Consider the following 20,799-nt stretch of genomic DNA (forward strand, 5'->3'; position numbering starts at 1 on the left):
CGTAAGATAAATGATGAAGTCAGATCGGTTTTGTGGAGACTTCAGTATGTTCATAGTTGAAGTCATGAGTCAATTGAAGCTAGACCACCATGGAAAACTTGGAAGCGCTGGACGGCCGTTTCGCCCTATTATGGGACTCCTCAGTAAGATACATGTCCTGCAGTTCTAGTGGGAAGCAGTGACCAGTAGAGTTCAACCACGTCTGTTGTGAGATAACAACTCACTGTAGACAATTGGTGAACGGTTGCTCAAACTTCGTGGATTGGTTGAAGTTAGACATTAACACCGTTGGATGCCGGCCGGCTCAGTGGTCTATCGGTTAAGTGCTCTGGCGCGAGATTGGTAGGTCCTGGTTTCGAATCTCGCGAGTGCGGGATCGTGGATGCGCACTGCTGAGGAGTCCCATAATAAGACGAAACTACCGTCCAGTGCTTCCAGGTCTTCCATGGTGGTCTAGCTTCAATTGACTCATGATCTCAACTATTGAAATTAGTACAATATCCACAAAACCCCTTCTGATTATATCATATTGTAATTTTTTTGTCGTTAAGTGATTCAGTTAGTGAATTCATTGTGTAAAATTGAAGTGAGAAATTTAACATAACGGGAATCCCTATAAATTCCCACTATTATTGTTATTTTTTTCACTATGATCTTGTTCATTTTAACAAACTCTTTGTTTTACTGTTCTCACAGTTACAGAAGTATTGAAACGTAAGAAAACAACACCTAGGCAATTGAAAAAGTCAGAATGGTTAGAGAAGTCCATGAAAAAGGGAATCGGCAAGTAAGATTTCAGTTTATTTTTTCTAATGATAAAAAATCTTTTTTTATTATCAGAAGGGGTTTTATTGTGGAGATTTTAGTATTTTCATGGTTGAAAGCGTGAATCAATTGAAGCTAGACCACCATGGAAAACCTGGAAGCACTGGACGGCCGTTTCGTTCTATTATAGGAATCCTCAGCAGTGCGCATCCACGATCCCGCACTCGCCGGATTCGAACCCAGGACCTACCAGTCTCGCGCCAGAGCGCTTAACCGATAGACCACTGAGCTGGCATCCAGCGGTGTTAATGTCCTGGGTTCGAATCCCTCGAGGCGGGATCGTGGATGCACACTGCTAAGGAGTCCAACAATAGGACGAAACGAACTTCCAGTGCTTTCAGGTTTTCCATGGCGATCTAGCTTCAACTGACTCATGATCTTAACTATATAAAATTACTAAAATCTCCACAAAACCACCTTGTGCTAATAACATTTAAACTGTAATTTACAAAAGCTTTAAAAATATGTTTGGTATCACCTACTTGTGGTGTTAGTTTAATAGTCAATCAGTCAGTCAGTTATAAGCAATATTGAATCTAGCTAATACATAGATCAGTTTAAGATTTCACAATATATGTGGACACAGCAAGGTCAAATTATCAAGATAAGCATTAAAGTAGCAGTATCAGTAATACTAATAGCATCAGTAGTAGTGATAAGATTAAGTATAAAAAATGTGATTGGAGAACAAAGAATAAATTTACAAAATAGTAGGTATGAGATATGTTTGAAATTAACGATCTAAGGATAGACAACATGTGAATAAATTTACGTTATTCCTTGATTGTGAATCATATTACACAAAGTCTTGAATCATTGGACCCAAATTATTTATTTATTTATTTATTTATTTGAACACATAAATATTGGTACAGAGGGGCACCAAATACATATGTGCCACACAAATCTCATATGATTTGTGTGAGGGCTGTGATACTGCCCAGGTGCCCAAAATGAAGCAGGTGGTTTTCTTAGGGGGCCACACCCGGAGCTTTTGACCGACAGATCTGATCCACAAGGCAGTGGAGCATCGTAATGAGATGCAGTTCCATGGTAGCCGGTGACCAGCGATTGGTTCACACTCCATTTGTTCCCTCAGTATACTGGAGCCCATGTGCACCATTGGTTTGGAATCAGGGTTTTTCAATTCCCCTAGGTGGACTTTCCGTGCCCACCAACCCGATTAAGGCGCCAGACATTCGCTTTTCGTCCTCTCAATTTCGTAAACAACACTCGTGGCACGAGAAGGCAGTGAGTAGGACTTCCCTGGCAGAGGCTATTTACGCGTGGCCATATTAGAGCACTTGGAGAGAGAGGGCGAACTCTCCTCACTCTCGTCCGTACCAGGGCATTTGGGGGCACCCAAATTATAGTTATTTTAAAATATGACCTTTAAAATTATTTATCTAAAACAGAAATTTCTTATTTTATGTATTTGTGCTGTAAAAAGGTTTTTGCTTTGCGATTTCGAAATGTTGGACCGGTATAAAAATGCGTTAAGTACCGCTTTAGAATTATCAATGAAGCATAATTTGCCACCAATATGTGGCTCAACACTAATTATATGTTCTACTAGTAAATATGTCAATTCTTCTAAGCATAAGTCATCAAAATCTTATGTAAGTATATATTTATTTTTTTATTCACATCGATTGATCCTAGTGTTTTGGATTTTGCGTAGAAATTTATGTTTTCTGTTATTTCTTATTTTCATAATTGAATTCTTTTTTTATCAGTCTCCGCTGACATGAGTGCACTATCAATGAGTGCCTCAATATTACCTATAGTTATAAGCCTCATTATATACGTGTATTGTTGAATGGAGATGTAATGGATATCACTTACAAGATTGTAAGTAGTATATGGCAGAATGTGGCTTTGAAGTTGCAACCGTTGTCAGACGGAGTGAAGAGCAATAATAGAAGTTGATACAAATTATTGATTCCTTAATATCAATATGGTTATGGTGCAGCCACGTATGAATGGTATCACGTTCGTTTTACATTTTAATGGTTATTCAGTTTCAGCAGCTTAATAGGTAACGCTTTAGGGCGTAAAGCAATAGGTGCTGTGTTCGGGTTTCAGTGTGAAAGTCATCATAAGAATGCAGGTATATCTATCCGACAGGTCTAATTTCGGATGAAGCGTTAATGTTAGGCTCCACTGCTGACCATAACCCTAAAATCCAATAACGTATGGCCTGTAGTACACAGAATATAGGTGTGTTGCGTTCTACCACTAAGATTCAATGACTAATTGTTACCTCCCAATACTTACTCAACCAGCTATGAAGAGTAAACGGACCAAAAAACGTGGGAAGTTTTTATACTACAAAACAGATGATGGTGTACGTAAGACAAATGCTTATAGGATACTGGTCTGTTTCGTGCAGGGATATACGCGTGATGACCATAGGTAGGAAAATTATTCACCCATTTATTCAGGATAGCTCGCTCACTCGAGGATTTCCAACTTACCATTTTCCCATGGGAAATCATATGATCTGTCTGATCTTACAGCAATTTGTGAATTGTTTAGGCCCATTCAATCTATGGACATAGGTCATGCATATGTATCCATAAGAGTATTGTGGAATCTGGGTTTACTTGTCAAAACACTTAACTTCCAATCGCACCCCATCTAGTTTGGTTTATAGAGTCAGGTATTGTTGATAGTTTAAACATCAAAGCTGTGACTCGAAGCCTTCATATTTACACCAGTGAAATTCGTTAGGAAAGGTAGGATTTCGTTCACAACCGTTACATTAATTGTTATGATCGATGTTATTGCTAATTAAGTCGTAAAGTTTGTGAGTTTTTGATATGTGACTACTACCGACTGAAGGAAGTAGAACACTATACTAATTCATTCTCTATTTTCAATCATATTCTGAAAAATCTGTACATTGGAAAACTAATCTCCGCTAAGTTGTATTTTGGTAACATTTAACAAACTCCACCATATTTTGTAAAGGTTGATATTACTTAATTCTCCGGATTTTTATAAATTTTGCAACTGATATATCATGAAAGGGAATTACTTCGACAGTGTCAAGTATCAAGAGCTCTAAATCATTTACTGAAGACTTTGTAACCAATAGAATTCAATATATTGTTATTGGAAAAATCAAAGCTCTACTGAATGTCTGTCAATTTATACTTTATATTCTATAAATAGGTTCAGTGGTAACATAAGTCTTTTTATCCTGTAACAGTTTTATCTACAGTTTATTTATCAAATTATCATTGTAGTAAACGAGAACTCAGGTTAGGTAGACCGATTTACTGTTTAGTGAAAAATTACAAAGTACTTTCATAAAATATGAAAACCACACATTAAATACATCATTTGCACATCTTCCTTCAGTTGTCCTTTACATGATTCAAGATTCTTTCAATTCTATTGTTATTACGATTGCTTTCTGTTTCCCTTCCTGTTCTCTTCGACTCGATCTTCTCAATCTTCTGCTGTCAGGTCTTTCACTTCTGATAAGTGTTACTACTTGTATTTGTCAACATAAGTAGCACCACACTCATCCTCTCTTTAAATGAAAGTCACTCTTGTGGTAATTCTGCTCTCCGTGGCGCTTTTTTATTTGTCTCAATCTGTGACACGCCTTCTGCCAAAATGTCGAGTCTTCCTCTGCTCGCAGGCATTCTATGTCCACCTGCTGGGCCATCTAAATCCTATGTTTGTCAGCCGCCGGACGTGCCACTTTTCTCTGTCGATAGCGACTGCTACAGCCGACATCACCCCTCCAGAGCACTCCGCTTGAAGTCTCCCTCCTGCACCAGACCGCACCAACTTGCGACTCTACATCCAGTCCCACAACAGCGTCTGCGAAACTGCACCTCTTTCGCCTCTCTTTTGGTAGCAACACCAAATGTAGTGAACGAAAACTTGGGTGGGGAAAACTAACTTATTGTTTGATGCGAAATTACACAGTGGCTTAGTAAAATATGAAAATCATACATTAAATAAATTATTTGCACATCTTCACGTTGTTTTTTACATACTCCATTATTCCTCTGCTTCTGTTGTTATTTTGGTTTCTCTTCGATTTTCTTTCTGTTTTCTTCAATCCGATCCTCTGCTCGCAGGCATTCCACTTCCGATTGAGGCTACATACTATTATTATTAGCTTCATTCAGTAATTTATTTTTGGTATGATATAGAATTCTCAGCACAAAGTATTTCAACAAGTTTCCGTTTCTTATTTCTTGGTCGATCCTGGCGATAAATATTGATTGATCACCAGCTAGAAGTTAGCAGTCCAATAAATCGACATCTAAATAATGTACATTCTTTTCACTACATATTGCCAGCGACCACGATGTCTCTGATTGGGCGTTATGTAACTTGTACAACGAAAGGTTGTAAACTTTTCAGAAACGCACCTGAATAGGTTATGCGATATATGGACATAATGATGTATTAAAACAAACAAAAATAGATAACTTGTTGAAATATCTTGATGGCATTAACAGGTAGCCCAGATGTTCAAGCAGGCCGCCATACCATATCATACCTATATCTATCAGCATAAGTCGCATACACCACATCATGATGTTTGTGATACATAAGCATCACTTTAAGTATCACCTCAATGTATATAGTGGTAGATAACATTGGTAATGTAATAGTGTGGTGTGTGCTACTTATGTTGACGAATATAAGTAGTATGTAACACTTATCAGAGGTGAAAGACCTGACAGCAGAAGATTGAGAAGATCGAATTAGTGAGAACAGGAAGGTAAACAGAGAGCAACCGTAATAACAACAGGATTGAAAGAATCTTGAATCATGTAAAGGACAACTGAAGGAAGATGTGCAAATGATGTATTTAATGTACTTTGTAATTTAGCTTTAAACAGTAAATTTGTTAATCCACCAAGTCTTCGTTCACTATAATAGCATAGAAACAGTGATTTAGTAGGAAAATGCTCAACTAAGAACTATTAGGTTCCAACTTTGAACCACTACCCATTTACTTCAGTGTGGGGAACGGGAAAGTATGCTTGGCCCTCTTATAAAACGTACGACCTAATGCTTACCACATAAGTTTCTGTCCAGTTGTTAGCGGAATGTAGATTAAATTAAGTCATGTTTCTTTGAAGGATTGTGCTGGGTCATACTCATTGGCCGTTTCTCAGTCAATCAGCTCTAGCGAATACTTGGAAAATACTCTGGAATCTTCTTGTGTAAAATTATACAGTTTTTCTTATTGTGATTCCTACTTCCATCCAACCTGTTTTATTTAGAATATAATTACGTTCCTGTTCAGCCGTGTGCTTATTTGTGAACTTGTTTACTTTTACTTACTTACTTACGCCTGTTACCCCTCGTCGAGGAGCATAGGCCACTCACCAGCATTCTCCATCCAACCCTGTCCTGGGCGATCCTTTCCAGTTCTTTCCAGTTGTTATTCATCCTTTTCATATCTGCTTCTATTTGCCGGCGTAATGTGTCCTTTAGCCTTCCTCTTTTCCGCTTGCCTTCCGGATTCCAAGTTGGGGATTGCCTTGTAATGCACATTGGTGATTTCCTTAATGTATGTCCTATTTGCTTCCCACGTCTTTTCCTAATTTCCTCTTCAGTTGGAAGCTGGTTTGTCCTCTCCCATAAAACGCTGTTGCTGATAGTATCCGGCCAATGGATGTTGAGTATTTTGCGTAGAAAACTGTTTATAAATACTTGTACCTTCTTGACGGTGGATGTAGTAGTTCTCCACGTTTCAGCTCCGTGTGAACTTGTTTAGTAGTGTTCAAAGAATACTAAGTTATGAGAGTAGCTAGGTCGTAATAGGAGAGATAATAACATTAGTAATAACAAATTAATTTCGATCTCAGAAATATATGTCTTTTACTAATCATTATTTATTTTCTTAATAGGTACAAATTCTAGGCTTCCTTCTTGGTGCAATGTGTACGTCGATATGTGAAACTCCTACAACCTATGTTACAGTTGATGATCAATACAATCTAACCCCAATTGAAGTTGTGTTGAGAGGAAATCAGACTTTAAACAATCATGATAAAGATTCAGATTTCTGCGGCTGGAAACAAAATGAATATCGATCTAAACGTAAAAGTATGGGCATTTTAGAAAGAACAAAGCAAATGTATAAAAGACGTAAGGTGAGTTTCGAATTTTGTGCTTCGATGTTATTTACCAAGTGTGTGTTTTTAAATAAATTTCGTTGTTTGTTTTTGGTTAAGGAAAATGTGAGCTCATAAACGTTTTATATTTTACGAATCGTTTCGATTACTTAGTTGTGTTCTCAGTTACTTGTATCAGTTTTCAGATAGTTGACTTAGATGGTATACTAGGATTGTTTTATTTGCAGTGAAACTACAGTATGATTCAAGTAAACGACTCAATAAACATAACCACTAGGAATGCCAATTCATATCTAATGTATGATTATTAATTCTTCTCCCCCCAAGTTCACAATTATGGCCAGGATAAATAACAGCCAAGAATATATTTACTTCTGGTACCGATTATAATACAGTAGAAGAATACTTAAGTATTTATAAATTGTCATTGAGACCACGAACCAACATAAGTTAGATAACCACTAAAAAAATAGGAAGCATTAGAAGGCTGTTTCGTCACGTCGTGGGACTCTTCAGCGGTGCGAATAATAATTCGATATGACCTTGATAGTCGACTGTTTTCCAAAGTGGTTTCATGATTTTGAAGTTTAGTGTCTGCACATAGTTTAATAAGATCCAAAATATGTGTATGTAAAGAAATGTGTAACTTTATTGTGAGCCTGTTTTCTTTCTTTTTCTTTTTTCTTTACCAGTCACTTAGATCTACTTCAATTACGACTGTCGTTGAGAAACTCTATGCTTATCGGAAACAGGTACGTACATCTATTTAATGTAGAATACTTTTTAAAACAGATATTTATTTCTTCAATCAATTTATTCTAATTGATTGAATGTTTAATTCTAGATTTTTGAAGCTGTGCATTCAAGTTTTTATTCAGCATTATTTATTTCTAGAAGGGGGGTTTTGTGGAGATTTTAGTAATTTTATATAGTTGAGATCATGAGTCAATTGAAGCTAGACCGCCATGGAAAACCTGGAAGCACTGGACGGCCGTTTCGTCCTATTGTGAGACTCCTGAGCAGTGTGCATCCACAATCCCGCCTGGCGAGATTCAAACCCATGACCTACCAGTCTCGCGCCAGAACACTTAACCGATAGACCACTGAGTCGGCACCCAGTAGTTTTAATGTCTAACTTCAACCAATCCACGAGTAACCATTCACCAATTGTCTTCAGTGAGTTGATATCTCCCAACAGACCTGGTTGAACTCCACTGGTCACTGCTTCTCACTAGAACTCCAGGAAATACCTCATGGAGCCAGGTTTTTCATAGTGGTCTAGCTTCAATTGACTCATGATCTCAACTATATAACATTATTTATTTATTTTTAAAATTTAGATCAGTTGTTCTCATTCTACACTACCATAGATTTGTTATTCTTACGTGTTTTGTTCACATTGTTATAACTTTGCTCTGTTTAGTGTTCTCTAAGGTCATTGATGATGTGTTTTTGTACAATTATGACGTATTATTGATGATAATATTGTCATAAAAGTGACATGTCACCCATAAGTTTATCAAATTTAATGGGAAAATAAAAGATTACATGTTGTTTACATGTGGTGTATGCTACTTATGTAGACAGATATAAGTAGTATGTAACACCAATCAGAAGTGAAATATATGGCAGGAGAAAGATAAGGAGATCAAATTGAAGAAAACGGAAAAGGGAATGGGAAGGAATGGTGAATTGGAAGCATCATACAGAATTTAAAAGACAATTGATACAATATTTGCAAATAAAGTTTTTTATGTATGGTTCTCATATTTTACGAAGATATTGTCTAGTTGGTTTTCCTCACCTGAGTTCTCGATCGCTATACATAGTGATCATTGTTTAGAAAATATCGAATATTACTTTTCAAACTATCTAATCGATTGTTCGTGACCTCATTGGATTTTTCAAGTTTTCAGTAAATTCATCGAATGACCATCTCTAAGTCAGTGGTTCAACGAATGATTCTTTTATTCTGAGTTTTTTCATATCTTTCAATCGATCCCCAGCACATGTGATTTATGCATTACTTTACCTTGTTCATTACCTGAACTATAGATCAGATGGAGATTTCAATTTGCCAGGTTTTACCGTTGTAAACAAATCTTCGTTACGGTTTCTATCTATTTTCAAATGATTATTCTTCAACAATTCTTATTTGTACGCGTCCGTTAATTATTATACATTTCACATACAATTACTTGAAGGCTTTATATACATACCTTGATTTTTCGTCAGATTTATACTACTTTTGAATGATTGGTTAATGGTTTATGAATTTTTTGTTTCAGTTTGATAAAATTGTTGTCTTTGGCGATTGTCATAAGGAAATTGTTGATTATGTTATCAATTATCGGACGTACATTGGACCATTGAAAGCAATCTGGGGGAATTTGAGCGGTGAAGACGTATGGCAAGTGTCCATTACTTGGTATTTGATTTACGTAGTTAGTTTAGCTGGGCGTACATGCATCTCAGAGTTGATATTTACTCTGAGACTTGAAACCGATACCGTCCGTTTCAAACGCCATCGCGTTATCCACTTAGCTATCAAGAGTTAGTAGCAAAGTGGATAACGCGATGGTGTTTGAAACGGACGGTATTGGGTTCGAGTTCTAGAGTGAACATCAACTATGAGATGCAGGTACATTCAGCTGACAAGTCCCGAATAGGGCGGAACGTGGGTCCTGGATTTCACTGTTAGCCACCATCCATATTTGCTCATAATACTTGTGATTTAATATAGTTGAAATCATGAGTCAATTGAAACTAGACCACCATGGAAAACCTGGGAGCACTGCTTGACGGCCTTTTCGTCTTATTGTGGGACTCCTCAGCAGTGCGCATCCACGATCCCACCTCGCGAGATTCGAACCCAGGACCTATCAGTCTCGCGTGCGAGCGCTTAACCACTAGACCACTGAGCCGGCCGGCGTCCAACGTTGTTAATGTCTAACTTCAAGCAACTTGTGATTTAAAGCAATAATCAAGTAATCCGTACAGGATTCACATATGACAATAAGAGACTGATCAATTGCAGTCCTAAACATCAGTGAGAAGATACAAACAGACAATACAAAAAGCTTATTTACAACAAAATTGTCTCTTTCACTTGCTACTGTAGACCATCTGTTCGATATTTAGTGACCCAACTGCCGGATGATTTGGCTAGGGTTCAGTGACATTTCACTGGCCCTACACTACAATAACACTAGTGTGAATAAATGATATTAAGGTTTTTATATTTTTGTCTTGTTTTGTTTTTTTAAAGGCCAAATTCATGTAGTAAAGATGGTTGGATTGAATTCAAAGGATGTACAGATCAAATTCTACGTTATATTGCTGAACCAAATGAAGATAAATTACTTGAACGTATTGAAGAAATAGATGAAATCTATGGATTAAATAAAAATATTTCATATCATTTTAATTTAAAAACAAAAACACAAGAAAATCTTGATAATAGTATATTACCTAAACATGATTATTTTAGATCAGGGTAAGTATTTTTTTCTATTTTTAAAATAATCTGATCTAATCTTTATGTGATAGTTTTATTTAGGGGCGTGTAGGATTTATTTTGTCCTACAGATATACTATTAAAACTGTAAACGCGATACTGGCGATCCCAGGGTCTATGTGAAAGCTATAGTTAGAACAAGGACAACTTAGCTTTAAACTTTATTTGTTTCTAAACAAAAAAACAATTAGATTAGTACAATAATTAAAGAAATACAGTCATTAAGTGAAACGCACAAACACACCGATCAGTATTGCGTGTCTTATTAAAATGAATAAAATTTATGAGTCACACTAATATAATAGGATAATAATGTCTTTCAATTGGTAGGTCACATGCAACAGGGATAGTTTACAGACACATCAGATCAGATTGACGTGGTGGGAGCTTAAGCGACGATTTGATTGGTTAGTTATGGACATAACTAACAGGGCGGTCAAACCAAAACGTGGCATCAAGGCATGAAGTTACTAACTTCTAGTCTGAGCCATGTTGGTAGATGCAGACTATTTGGTTGGGGTCCGCATGATTATCGTTACCAATGGTTGGAGACTGTAGGTGACATAGCTCAGAATCGATCACAATGACGTAGGTGTATACACACTTTATCTTCTCTTAAACCTTGAGATTAAAATTGCTTCATATCTGTCTTTCTTCCTGTACTATATTCCTTATATACAACCTTTCTTTTATATATTACCACCACTAAATTAACTACTTCTATGAATTTGGTGTTCATCTTGTTGTGCTAACGAGGTATGGCAACTTGGACCGATGCATAAATGTGCCTGGTCCTACGTTGTAGTCGACTGACTGACTTATATGATAGTTTGATGGTGGGTAATTTTTTTGCATGACATCGAATCATTTGAATAATACTAAACAAGTTTCCTTTATCGATGTTCTGAATTTTTTGATTATGTAAAGCTATAAAACTTCATAGTGATCTTTTAATTACTTCATTAAAAGTAAGTTCATTTGGATTATATAGAAGAATAAAATTACTATAGTGCTCATGTTCTGTTGTTCCAAGTATTATGACTTTTGAAGCGTCATTCAATCTGTTGCGATCAATATGGAACAGATCCTCATTTTTCTTAAACTATGAGTCAAAAGTAATGTCAACTAGACTATCAAAATAAAAATTTATAAATGGCATTAATGACAGAATTGGTGATCATTATTTTCGCCTCATTAGATGTGTGGTTTTGCTATGGTATAAACATCTGCATAAGAGCTTCCATGATTCTTATTTTAGACTGTTCAAGTTGTTCCTCCTAGAGCTCCAAGTAAGTTTCTAATTGTCCTAAGGTAGTGTTCGGTGTGATTTTTCCATCGTCAATTAATAATTCTTGCTGCCGACACGCTTAAACTGTTTTCCTATCGGGTTCTGATATCTCTAACTCCTTCTACACGTCAACTAGAAAACTAGAAAGAATATGCAAAATGCGAATAATACTTTACTCCAAGATTAGTTTATGTCCAGAAAAAAGGTTATTTATAGTATTACACCTGATCTTGGGCTTCTGGAAATTTCTGAGACTATGTTAAATATAGTAGCGGTACAAGTAAATATCCAAACCAAAACTATGACACTTGGTTCTGTATGTTCTAGATGTTACTGAGAGGATTCTATTCGAAGCTTGTTGAATATAAAGTTTTTTGACGTCTCTGAGCCTCCAGGGACTTGACAAGAGATATTTTTGGGACTCCTTCAATCTTATTCCGACATGTAACGAATCAATATTAGTATTTCGGAAAAACTTAGAACTCTACCTAAACAAATTGTTTTTTAGGCACGTATGTTTTCGTTAAACGGTACAAATGTATCCCAACTAATGACAAGTTACTGATCTTACTATCTTTACAACTGAACTGTGTATGCAATAGTTATTCTTCTTAATACTTAAAAACCTCTCTTGATCTATTTGAACTGTTGATAGTTTCTTTTCGACAATCTTTATTATGTATACCTGAATGTAAACTTAGTATTTGAGTTGCATTAATACATTACCCACTGTCAAACGTAATACTTTTCCAAAAAAGAACATTAATATTGTTTACTGTCTCTCTGTCTTCAAGAATTCATCAACATATCTCATTTTTTTATTGTTATAATTTAGATGGAAATGCTGTCAGTTGTTTATTTCATCTACATTTCGTGATATGCATGCTGAACGTGATCTTTTATGTGGTATACTTGTACCTGCTTTACGTAGAAATGTTGCATTAGGTTTACGTGTACATTTAAATGAAATTGATTTACGTTGGGGTGTTCCTGAACCAGTTACATACAATTCACAAGCATTACAGATATGTTTAGAACAAGCGGCTGCTAGTGATATTTTTGTTTTATTATTGGGTGATCGGTAATACTATCATGTTCTTTTTTGTTAATTTTTCCTGCATATCTATTAAATAATTCATTTTTTGTATTGGTTATTTGAATTTTCCCACTGATGTTTAGGACTGCAATTGATCAGTCTCTTATTAGCATCTGTGCATCCTACGAGGGATTGTCTCGATATTGCCTAAGTGGGGTTTGAAGCTAATTTTACTGGGTTCGAGTCCCAAATTGGACATCAACTCTGGGATGCAAGAAAATGCAGATGACGTATCCTAAATAAGACGGAACGCGTGTTGTATATTCCACTGTTATCCACCATCTCTCTCTGTTTATAACTATTAAATATTCTATTGAAATCAGAAACTGATCTGCTTCATTCTATTCTAGTATGGGACTTCTCGGTAGTGGGCAACTACAACCCTGTAACTAAGAATTAAACTCAGGACCATCGGTTTCATATAAAGACTCTTAAACCCTCTATACTACTTGTCCAGCTTCAAATGGTTTATTAAATATTTGTGAAATATTCATTAATCTTTTCATTGTATGTGTTGATCATAGCTAATACTTTTTTCAACTCTATTTATATATTGAAGCCTCTGGTTTTATAGTTTAACAGTATTAGTGATATAGGATTGGTTTGTTATTATATTTGATACCGAAATATTATGAAACATATTCACAGTCATTTCTGTCAAATATGTTTTCGTAACTCGTCACTGTAGTTGGTGCTTCAAAAATCGTTCTATAACTAAGAAAGAGTAACTACAGTAGTTGCCTTCAGTGTTGTTTACCAGAATGTGAGTTATGTTTGCTGTGCGATACTGGTATATATATTTGAAAATTCACTCAACAATTTATATTAGATATTATTTATAGATGTCAGGATAGATTAGTTTATTGCTAACAAGAGTTGTATTGGTTATTACATTTTGATCATCCTTCTAGAAAGTTATGGGAATTCTGAGAGATTTGTTGAATAGAATATTTCGAATATCATTCAGAGATGTACCCTGTTGTCTTGACTAGATTTTAGATTTACGTGAACTCCTCATACTTTTCTTCATTTTCTTTTCCAGTTATGGTTGTATACCAGACGAAACTGAAGTTATGGCATTACCTGAATCATTATTATCTGAAGTATGTAAATTTTATAAACCTGGAATGTCTATGACTGAAATGGAATATCATATGGCTAGACAAGCTGCCATATCTAAAGTCCCTATTCATGAAAGACGACAGCAGAATACAATAAGTTTCCATGAGGCGATACGTCTTCGAATTTGTGTTTTCATTAGAGATTCAGCCTCTATGGAGTAAGTTCTAGTCAAATGGAAGAGAAAATTACATGTTTTTTTGACGATGACGATGTTGTGTTTTTTTCTCTAAAAAAATATAGGTTCGTTATTTCGCACTCCATACATGTTTCATACTTTAACATCAGACGACTGTTGAATATAGAATATAGTACATGAAGACCATATATTTCAATAGTTAGCGTTTTTTATCATGACTTCAGGGCGGCCTGCTTAAACATCTGGGCTACCTGTTCCTGTCATCTATATATTTCAACAAGTTATCTAATATTGTTTGTGTTAATACATCATTATGGCTATTAAGCACACAACCTATTCCGGTGCGTTTCTGAAAACTGTACAACCTTTCGCTGTAAAGGTTGCAAAAGGCCTAATCAGAGATGTCGTGTTTGCTGGGAACATGCAGCAAAAAGAATATACATTATTCATATGTCGATTGACTGAGCTGCTGACATCCAACTGGCGATCACTGAATGTTTATCATCAGGAGCAACGAAGAAATAAGAAACGTAAACATGTTGAAATACTTTATGCTGAGAATTCGATTTTGTACCAAATAATATAATATTGAATAAAGCTAATAATAATAATAATAATAATAATAATAATAATAATAATAGAATTAGTTTCTTCCATATCAGAAAAATGAAGTAATTGCTGATGAAAGCATTTAAGAATTTATTTTAAATATAACGCGTATACAATGCAATATTCTTGTTATTTATTATTTATTTATTTAGACACATAAAAATTGATAAAAATTGGTGCAAGGAGGCACCAAATAGATATGCGCCACATAAATCATTCGACTGGCATACTGTCCGGGTGCCCAGACCGAAGGAAGTGGCTTTCTTAGGAGGCCACACCTGGAGCCTTTGACCTAATGGTCTGATCCACAAGACAGTGGAGCTACGTCAGGAGATGCGGTCCCATAATAGCCGGTGACCAACGATTGATTCATACGCCAATTGTTCACTCATGATACTGGAGCCAATGTGCACCGTTGGTCTGGAATCAGGGTTTCCCAACTCCCCTAGGTGAACTTTCCGTGTCCATCAACCCGGTTAAGGAGCCGGGCAATCACTTTTCGTCCTCTCAATTTCGTAAACAACACCCGTGGTGCGAGAAGGCATTGAGTAGGAATTCCCTGTCAGAGGCTATATACGTGTGGCCATGTGAGAGCATTTGGAGAGGGAGAGCTAACTTTTCCCACTCTCGGACGTACCAGGGCATTTGGTTAAATGTATATTATAGTCTTTTATTGATAAATAATTGCAATCTAACAACATATATGATAATTTTCCTATCTTCAAGAGTGTTTGACCTACCTGGTCAATTTCACCTGTATGAACTCACTGGTATATTTCAAAGATAATTATGTAGAAACATTGTTTTATATTAATACATTTACAAATCCCTATTTTTAGAAATGTACCAGATGAATTAAAACATTATTTTGAAGAATATGATAATGAAAAACGTAATCGTCTTAACGCTTTCAAAGAATTAATTCGTAATGATGGTGTTATTGTTAGTTATAAGTAAGTCAATCTACCTTATATTTCAATATATTAGGTTGTCATAAAGAAGGTCATATAATAAGATAAACACAAATGTATATGTATAGTATTGTTATATCAATTGGGTGAGTGCGTGCCCTGTTTGATATATGAACGTGATAAGACCGCCAATTAGAAAGCAGTGATTTATTGATCAGAGCAGCCTCTACAATATGAATCAGTATTCTCAAACATACTGGGTTTATTAACCAAACAAACAGACCATATCGTACCATAAAATATAAAATAACATTTGTACAAGATTTAGCTGAATATGGCTGCGAATAGGGGGAACAGTAATCAATCGACTGGGGATAACTCAGGAATGGTAAATCGTATAATAATAGTCTATAGGTCAAAATAAAGCTTATAATAAGAGGAACATGAATATGAATAGTTTAGTTACTTAACAATTATACAATAGGAAATATACATATCACATTGGTCCATAAATAGTCCTCAAAGTTACCATTCATAATTATCCACAGGATACAACAAGTATACGTTTCAAAAATTATTGTAGATTTCTAAAAATTGCATTAACTAATATGTTAAGGTAAGTGGCTTATTAGATTACGTGCTTTGTTTACAACTTATCGGTCGCAGGTTTTGAACCTTTCCTAATTTAATTTAGACTCACTTTTATAGCTCTCGCACTGAAAGCCTAGTATATAAACTTGCCCATAGCGAATTACGATAAAGTGGTATTACATCTTTACCTATCAATTCAATCTCATAATTACTATCTCTCATTCTGTGATTCTATTTTATGTAATAAGGTTTAGCCTAAAGACATGCTTAACAGGTATTTGCAATATACAGAAGTCTTTTATTTTTAAAAGTTACGTTTTACAAATAAATCACCACGTTTGACCTCCTATTTCCTATGTTTAACTATTGATAAGACTTTTGTTATCGTAATTTAATATTCTTACCACTATCAGTACACCTATCTTCCCACTATCAACTTGTACTTTTACCTATTATGCTCGGTGACGTATTCTATTTCATTGACATTATTGACTCAAATAGCCTTGATTGGTCTAAAGTTTTCGTATAAATATTCATGTATATAATTCATTGTAGAGTGTATTTCTGTGGGAGGAATAACAACAAAAAACGTGTTATAGGTATCAATGCCAAGGTTGGACTTGATAGTTTCAAATAAATTGAGCATTGCGTAGAGAGTTAATAATGAATATATTTTATTTTGTTATATCCCATTTGGTAGGAAAATGTTATATTTCTGACGTTTCGTGACCTAATTCAAGTCACTTCTTCAGAGTAAACAGGTAATCGAAATTAAATTAACACAAGTTTAAATAGTACAAAGGAAACAAAGGTGACAACTATGAATTTATGAACATAGTCAGTCATTCAGCTACAACGTAGGACCAGGCACATATATGCATCGGTCCAAGTTGCCATACCTCGTTAGCACAACAAGATGAACACCAAATTCATAGAAGTAGTTAATTTAGTGGTGGTAATATATAAAAGAAAGGTTGTATATAAGGAATATAGTACAGGAAGAAAGACGGATATGAAGCAATTTTAATCTCAAGGTTTAAGAGAAGATAAAGAGTGTATACACCTACGTCATTGTGATCGATTCTGAGCTATGTCACCTACAGTCTCCAACCATTGGTAACGATAATCATGCGGACCCCAACCAAATAGTCTGCATCTACCAACATGGCTCAGACTAGAAGTTAGTAACTTCATGCCTTGATGCCACGTTTTGGTTTGTCCTCCCGTAACTCTCTTCCAAGCATTGCCAATACTAGTCAGCATATCGCGTCGTGTTAATCGGTGTTCAAACATACGTAACACGTGGCCCAACCATCTCAGTCGATGAAGATTCATGACCTCACCAACTGATTCCCCATCATTCCCTGATACCCTGTGTCTAACCTAACTATTACTTACCCGGTGATTCCAGCAGATGCGAACAATATTTCTAAGACATCTGTGGTCAAATACTAGTAGGTTACGAGTCTCTTTTACTCTTAAGGCCATGTTACTTGTGTATCTTGTAGTGTTCGAATCCGCATTATTCAGTGACACAGTTAGAGAGACGTTATCCACTGAGTTACGATTGACTATTTGTATGATTGAAATATTTGTATTAATTCGCCATCAAGTGATAACCACTATCATGTCATTTAGTCCTCAGTACCGAACAACATCTTTCGCCCAAGCTACAATGTGGTCAATTCGAAAACAATTTTTATTTAGTAATCCTTTATTTTATACATTTATTTATTGTCTAACTAACCGTATATGTGTGTTTTTCTCGATTTAGTTATTCAGCTCAATTCAATGGTTTAATAAATGATTATCCAGTAATGGGGAATTTAGATGAATTCGGAAGTCAATTTCTGGCAACTGTTAAATCTTTGCTTCTACGTCTATTTCATAATGATAATGATAATACTCCAGTAAGTTTCTGTTTTATTATAATCGGTAAAACTGATGATAAGTATATTATTGTTATTGCTATTATTATGTAATGGTACCAATTATACACATTAGTATGTTATTCCATCCATTAGATTTGCATGTGGTATTCAGTTTGTCAGTCAGCATATATATGGATCGGTCCAAGTTGCCATACCTCATTAGCACAACAAGATGAACATCGAATTCTAACTGTTGGGGATGCTAGATCCCAAGAACTCACTTGCTAAACGTCTTGTTTTTGGAATTTTGTTTCGGAAATTCGAATTTCTTGTTTTCGCACCAAAAACATCCATTTCTACAATCGAATTGTATTTCCCATTTGGAAGGACCCTAAATATCATTGGTTCATTGTCTCCTTGAATATGTTATTTTGTGACGTTTCCCAAGGACATTTTTATGCTATATATATACACACTTGAATTGTGCTTGTTGTTGTTCGTGATAGTGGAATATACTTTCCCTCATCTGAACCTGGACTTCTCCCTGTAGTTATCGGGGCTGGGACGCATTCAAATAATTTACCTGTCTTGTGAATGTGTCGCTGAATCTTCGTTTGGTTCGCAGATTAAGTGGACTCGTAACTTCTTCAAACATAGCACTAACCATAGATTGAAATTATTTTATAGTCATCGAACTGAAAGCTTGCGTCCGATCATATGACCGGTTTCAACAGTCAGTAGCTTGATATATACATGTAATAATACTATTTTTTCGTTTAATCGACACTACTTTTCAAACTACATATCTTCACTAGGTATATCTAAGAAAAAATTGATATCTGAACTACTTCATCAGCCGATTTGTTGTTTTTACATGTTACTGTTCATCTATGCCCCTGTATATGTGATAAATAACTGATTCAAGTCTATTAGTTCAGTTTTCTAAACTTATTTTTCATTTTATCATGTTTTTTTTCCAGATATATAATAATGATCATAATTTGCCTGTAACTGCTAATAAGTCATTGAATACTATTGAATTCTTACGAGAATATGTTTATTCAGCTGCGTGTGCTATTGGACCACGTCATCTACTTGAAGTGGAACAAGCTTTTAATTCATTAACTGAACGCGGTCGTCGAGCTCATTTAACTCGTGCAATTCAATCAACTGAAAACAAATTGAGTGTACAAAACAATTCAAGCTATCCAACAAACCTTCAAGGTAATACTTTTCTTTTCTAAGAAAGAAACCCATCAAATGAAATGATCGTGAATTTGATTATTTAGTACTTAAAATCTGACCGGTCAATTTAAAGTGATTTTTTTCAAGATTGATAAGGGACTTAAGGATACTTAAATGTCTCAATAGTAAACCCCCAAATACCCTGGTACGGATGAGGGTGGGGAGAATCAGCTCCCTCTCTCGAAATGCTCTCACATGGCCACGCGTAAACAGTCTCTGTTAGGCAAGTCCTACTCACTGGCTTCTCGTGGCGAGGGTGTTGTTTAAGAAATTGAGAGGACGAAAAGTGAATTTCCGGCTCTTTAACCGGGTTGGTGGGCATAGAGAGTTCACCTAGGAGATTTGGAAAACCCTGATGCATGGGCTCCACAATCCTTAGAGAACAGATGGCGTGGGCCATCGGTCATCGGCTATCGTGGGACTGCATCTTCTGAGGTTGCTCCACTGTCTTGTGGATCATACCTTCAGGTCAAATGTAGTGGGAGACAGGTATATTTTGTTAACAATCATCGTCATATGATATAAGTGGAGTCAAATACAGTGCCATCAAAGGACGACTGTTTAACACAGGTTATGTAGTATTACTTTAACAGTAATCAGATTTAAGATGTTCACGTTTTCTAACAATTGAAATACTTTCAAATTATACACTAAACTATAAACCTAATAATAGTGTGCATTTCCAATCCACCATATTGTAAAACGACAACTGTTCATTACCAATGACTTTCACAGTCAATATGTATGCCATATTGAATCACTTTAAATGTAAGTACTATACCGAATACTGAGTAAATGAATGACCATTTCATTCAACAGAATTTTATTGTTTTATGCCAGAAATTCACATACTTTCAATTCATTTTCTTTTTCGTTGTTTTCTTTTTTTTTAAATACCATTTGTTTCAAGGTTGTGATGGTAGTATCCTTTTAATTGTTGGATCAAATGGTAGTGGTAAAACTACTTATTTATCAGCTTTAACAATATCCCTGATAGAATCTAATTGGTATAAATCCATTCCCATGAATAAAACAATACAAAATAAGTTTGCTACTAAATTGAATTCAACTGGATCATTCATGAATGATTCAATGGATCATTCAAAATTGATTACATCACAACGTCCAATATTTGTTAAGCATCAAATATTGATACATTTCTGTAATGGTCTATCCATAACTGGTTTACCATCAAATAAGAAATTGAATGAAATCCTTCAAAATTGGTTAAATCTATTAATTATTCAACTTGATAATATTTGTAATTGTAATGATATTCTTAAAAAATTATTGAGTGAATTGAAATTATCTTTTAATATGAATAAAATCTCTTCTAATATAGATTTAAAGTAAGTAATATAATTCAATCATGATTATGATTATTTCATTTTATGAATTCTCTATTTGTTTATAAGTTCGAGATTCGAACCCAGGACCTATCGAATCTCGTGGGGGTGGGATCGTGGATG

At 35.3% G+C, this 20,799-nt stretch overlaps 1 protein-coding gene across 1 annotated transcript in view; it reads left to right on the plus strand.

The window, feature by feature from the left end:
* Positions 1-20,683, plus strand: part of Smp_157980 (hypothetical protein) — a gene marked incomplete at both ends in the record, with an annotated part of 27,002 nt that extends 6,319 nt beyond the window's left edge. The window contains 12 exons of the mRNA XM_018798856.1: positions 697-787; positions 2,276-2,444; positions 6,717-6,962; positions 7,637-7,696; positions 9,233-9,300; positions 10,213-10,440; positions 12,585-12,830; positions 13,888-14,124; positions 15,552-15,665; positions 17,989-18,124; positions 19,066-19,309; positions 20,241-20,683. Of these exons, the coding sequence (XP_018650703.1) occupies positions 697-787; positions 2,276-2,444; positions 6,717-6,962; positions 7,637-7,696; positions 9,233-9,300; positions 10,213-10,440; positions 12,585-12,830; positions 13,888-14,124; positions 15,552-15,665; positions 17,989-18,124; positions 19,066-19,309; positions 20,241-20,683 (2,282 nt within the window). The remainder of the gene's footprint in view (positions 1-696; positions 788-2,275; positions 2,445-6,716; positions 6,963-7,636; positions 7,697-9,232; positions 9,301-10,212; positions 10,441-12,584; positions 12,831-13,887; positions 14,125-15,551; positions 15,666-17,988; positions 18,125-19,065; positions 19,310-20,240) is intronic.
* Positions 20,684-20,799: the final 116 nt, after the last annotated feature.

The sequence above is a fragment of the Schistosoma mansoni genome, chromosome 3 (assembly GCF_000237925.1).
Source record: "Schistosoma mansoni strain Puerto Rico chromosome 3, complete genome".
Taxonomy (NCBI): Eukaryota; Metazoa; Platyhelminthes; class Trematoda; order Strigeidida; family Schistosomatidae; genus Schistosoma; species Schistosoma mansoni.